Source organism: Bos javanicus, chromosome 7, assembly GCF_032452875.1.
Source record: "Bos javanicus breed banteng chromosome 7, ARS-OSU_banteng_1.0, whole genome shotgun sequence".
Taxonomy (NCBI): domain Eukaryota; kingdom Metazoa; phylum Chordata; class Mammalia; order Artiodactyla; family Bovidae; genus Bos; species Bos javanicus.
Genome location: NC_083874.1, coordinates 41,091,250 through 41,096,361, shown reverse-complemented (window position 1 = coordinate 41,096,361; position 5,112 = coordinate 41,091,250). Strand labels below are relative to the sequence as shown.

Below are 5,112 nucleotides of genomic sequence, written 5' to 3'. Positions count from 1 at the left end.
ATACCTGTCTTTCTTTCATTCCTTTTTTTCCTTCCCACTCATCCCTCTTCCCTCTCCCTATATTTCTTCCTTCCTCTCTTGTAAATAAAATATCTTAAAAGAAACTCATCAAGAGATCATGAGATAAAACTCATCCAATAATATTAACTCCATTCAGTTAATCTCCAAAACATGAAACCTCAGGCCTAAGACTTTCCTTGTGATCAAAGACAATATTTTCTTCATAGCATTTCATATTAATTAGATACTCCTATTAGCAAGTGAACAAAAAACTTCATCCTTTTTTAAAAATATTACTTTGTATAAATATATTATCTATACTAATTTATGTGATATTTATCACATATTAATCATTTTAATTAGTGTTGCTTTTTTTAGACAAAGTTGTTGAATTTTTCCTTTCATGATTACTACATATTTTAACCTACATATTTGTAGTCATATCTGCTTATCTTTTACCAAATGATTTTTTCTAAATCACATATAATCACAACTAATTACAAGGTAAGTTCAGAAAAAATAATATGACAAGGTATGGAAAAAATGACAAATGTAATTTTTATTAATTTATCTAACATGTAGTAGTTTAATATATTTTTAAAAATCAGTTTTAAAAATCAGTGCAAGCTGGCAAAGGAGTGCCAAGTATATTGATGCACAAAAAATTTTGTAACCTGAATCTAATTTGAGTGATGCAATATTAGCAAATTATGTTCACTATGACTTAAAATGTTTCTCCAGCCACTTTCTACAAGCCCCCTTGACTTCTATATTCCTTACACTGTATATAAGGGGGTTCAACACAGGTGTTAAAATTGTGTAAAAGGCAGAGACCACCTTGTCATGGCCCACTGAATGGTAAGATTTGGGCCGCATGTAGATAAACATGCTAGTGCCATAGAAGAGCCCCACGACAGCCAAGTGGGAAGAACAGGTTGCAAAGGCCTTCTTCCTGGCTTCAGTGGACTGCATACGAAACACAGCAGCCAGGATGAGACTATAGGAAGCCAAAATGAGAGACAGTGGGATTAAGAGCATCAGAATGCAGCATACATACATGAAGAATTCAAAAATCATGGTGTTTGCACAGGTAAGGCGAACAAGTGATGGCGCCTCACAAAAGAAGTGGTTGATTTCTCGAGAGTGGCAGTAAGGGAAGCTCAGGGTGGCACCAGCCTGCATCAGCCCATCCACCCCTCCCAAAAGCCAGGAGCCTGCTGTCATGTGCAAGCAGAGCTTCTGATTCATGAGGATCGGGTATCTCAGGGGGTGACATACGGCCACATAGCGGTCATAGGCCATGGCGGCTAAGAGGAAGCACTCGCCCCCTCCCAGAGTAAGAAGCAGGACAATCTGGGCACCACAGCCAGTGGGAGAGATGGACCTGGTGTGCCTCAGGTAATTGGCTGCCATTTTGGGGACAATAGTGAGAACGAGCATCATGTCCATGAGGGAGAGCTGGCTAAGCAGAAAGTACATGGGTGTGTGAAGCCGAGGATCCACATAGATGAGCATGATCATGAAGGCATTGCCCATCAGAGAGGTGAGGAAAGTCATGAGCACCATGGAAAAGAGGAACAGATGGGTCTCTGTGTAGTTAAAGAGTCCTAGAAGAATGAAATTTTTTCCTGTGGTGACATTTGTATTTTCCATGTCTCAGTTATTCCTGGAAGACAATGAATTATTAGGAAATTCCTGTTTAAAAGGAAGCTTGGACATTTCCTTACAAAAGCTTGATCAAATAACAGAAAAAAAAAGATACTGGGAGGCATAATTATGACTTTAACATTTGCATTCACAATTGATTGCCTTAGCATCTTATCTTCCATCTTTTTGTAATTACACTTTATTTTGGATCCAAATAGATTTGATAACATGTATGTATAATAGCTGTTTTGTCGTTAAGGCACGTCTGACTCTTTTGCAACCCCATGGACTATAGCCTGCCAGACTCCTCTGTCTGTGGGATTTCCCAGATAAGAGTACTGGAGTTGGGTGCCAATTTCTTCTCCAGGGCATCTTCCCAACACAGGGATTGACCCCATATTTCCTGCATCAGCAGGTGAATTCTTTATTGCTGAGCCACCAGGGAAGTCCATATATAGTAGTACTCACTACATTTCTATAATTTTGTATATTTTGTCAATATATCACACATCATTTACTCCTATAGTTAGGAAACATTATTAGATGATCACAGCTTTCTATAATTTGGGGACTTTTATGTTGAGGGACCTACAGACACATTCATTCATTCATTTTAGTCAATGTTGATGTGATATATCTGATGAATATTGTGTATTTCTCCTATATTTGTTTAAATTAGTTTCATGAGTTCAGTCAATGTCACAATGTACAAATTTTGATTAATAAATATGCAAAAAACAAATATAGAAGTACTAAAACTCAGTTTTCTGGGAGGAGAGGAAAAATTGTTAAATTTCTTTCTTCCACACCTGCAAGCAACCCATGATCTCAGTATACCAGGCCTGAGCGCCACTGTCTTCCTGATCACAGAGACTTTCTCTCAGTTTAGAGACCTTTCAACAGTTAACGTTTATATCTAATATGTCATCACAAAATGAATGTGAATTTAGTTAAATATATACATTACAAAAAGTTCATAATTTCATATATATGTATAACCTAAAGGAAAATACAAAATTGATTTTACTTGTAGCTTGTTCACACTTCATTACCAGTAATCATACATCCTTAAATGTAGGAGATATATCAATCAACTAATCTAATTATTAATTAACAGATTTATTATCATACTCATTGAACTGATTAATTGGTTGTTTAAGTACTTAATCAATACTTGCTTAAATTAATTTATCATGCAAAATTAATATAGTACCACCTACACATAAAATTTGCAGCATTATGGTTACTTCCAGGGATTAGTTATCTTTTCACTAAAGCATCTAGCTTCTGTTACCTGTAAGTGTCTATGGTAAATGAACTGGATTTTTATGCAAACAACTTGCTATCTTATGTGACATTTATCTTTTCCTTGCAAATCAAACTTTGGAAGAGAGTAATAGATTAGTATTTTAATCTTTTGGCTTTATTCATAATCTATTGTTTAGCAATACTATTTTACTTCTGCTGTAAGTAAATTTATAAGTTGTGGAAGTTTTGTAAATAAGCACCATATCTTTAATAAATATTGGCATTGCTTTAGTATCTAGCGTATACCACCAATGTCCATTATGCTATTAAAAGCTTTAGATGTTCTGTTAATCAAAATAGTTGTAAATAAGATATAAGCATAACAATTTCTTGCTTCATAATTTTAATAATATGTATATTATACCTACTCTTCATGGATCACTGCCTTGTCATGATGAAGGGGCTTGTGTAGCTCAATGAAGCTATGAGCCATGACATGTAGGGCCACCAAGATGAACAGGTCATGTATAATATCATATATGAAACGAACCACCAGTCCAAGTTCTATACATGATACTGGTTGCTTGGGGCTGGTGCACTGGGACGACCCAGAGGAATGGTATGGGGAGGGAGGGAGGGGGATTTGGGATTGGGAACATGTGTACACCCATGGTGGATTCATGTTGATGTATGGCAAAACCAATACAATATTGTAAAGTAATTAACCTCCAATTAAAATAAATAAATTTATGTTAAAAAAAAAAAAAAGATGAACAGGTCATAGTGGAGAGTTCTGAAAAAACATGATCCACTGGAGGAGGGAATGGCAAACCACCCACAGTGTACTTGCCATGAGAACCTCATGGGCTCTATAAGAAGACAAAAAGATATGACACTGAAAGAGAAGTCCCCCATATCAGAAGGTGTTAAATTTGCTGCTGGGAAAAAGCAGAGGACAACTATTAATACCCCAGAAAAAATGAAGTGCTGGGATATGATGCTCAGTTGTGGATGTGTCTGGTGATGAAAGAAAAATCCAATGCTACAAAGAACAGTAATGCATAGGAACCTGTAATGTTAGATCTGTGAATCAAGGTAAATTGGGCATGATTAACCAGGAGATGGTAAGAATAAACATAGACATCTTAGGAATCAGTGAACTAAAATGGACAGCAATGGAAAATTTTAGTTCAGATGACCATTATATTACTGTGAGCAAGAATCCCATAGAAGAAATGGAGTAGCCCTCATGATCAACAAAAGAGTCCAAAATGCAGTATTTGTGCACAACCTCAAAAATGACAGAATGATCTCTGTTTCCAAGGCAAATCATTCAACATCACAGTAATTCAAGTCTATGCCCCTACCACGTATGCTAAAGAAGCTGAAGTTGATCAGATCTATGAAGACCTAGAAGACCTCTTAGAACTAACACCAAAAGAAGATGCTCTATTCATCATTGGGGATTGGAATGCAAAATTAGGAAGTCAAGATATACCTGGAGTAAAAGGCAAATTTGGCCTTGTAGAAAAAAAATGAAGCAGGGCAAAAGCTAACAGAATTCTGCCAAGAGAATGCATGGTTCACAGGAACCACCCTTTTTCAACAACAAAAGTGATGGCTTTACACATGGAAATCACCAAATGGTCAATACCAAAGTCAAATTGATTACATTCTTTGTAGCCACACAGAGCGAAGCTGTATACAGTCAGCAAAAGCAAGACCTGGAGTTGACTGTGGCTCAGATTATCAGCTTCTCATAGCAAAATTCAGGCTTAAACTAAAGAAAATGGGGAAAGCCATTAGGCCAGCCAGGTATGACTTAAATCAGATCTATGAATATGCAGTTAAAATGATGAATAGATTCAAGGAATTAGATCTAGTAAACAGTGAGCCTGAAGAACTACAGATGAGATCAATAATACTGTATAGGAGGCAGTGAATAAAACCATCCCAAAGAAAAAGGAAAACAAGAAGGCAAAGTGGTTATCTGAAGAGGTTTTACAAATAGCCAAAGAAAGAAGGCAAATGAAAAGCAAGGGAGAAAGGAAAGGTACATCAATCCAACTAAACACAGAGTTCTAAAGAATAGCAAGGAGAGACAAGAAGAACTTGTGCAATGAACAGCACATAAAAATAGAGGAAAACAACATAAACCAAAAGACTAGAGATCTCTTCAGGAAAATTAGAAATATCAAGGAGATGTTTCACCCAAAG

At 36.4% G+C, this 5,112-nt stretch overlaps 1 protein-coding gene across 1 annotated transcript; it reads right to left on the bottom strand.

The window, feature by feature from the left end:
* Positions 1-626: 626 nt before the first annotated feature.
* Positions 627-1,653, bottom strand: LOC133252019 (olfactory receptor 2T33-like). The gene has a single exon (XM_061424775.1). The coding sequence runs from the start codon at positions 1,651-1,653 to the stop codon at positions 718-720; it is 936 nt and encodes a 311-aa protein (XP_061280759.1). The 3' UTR covers positions 627-717.
* Positions 1,654-5,112: the final 3,459 nt, after the last annotated feature.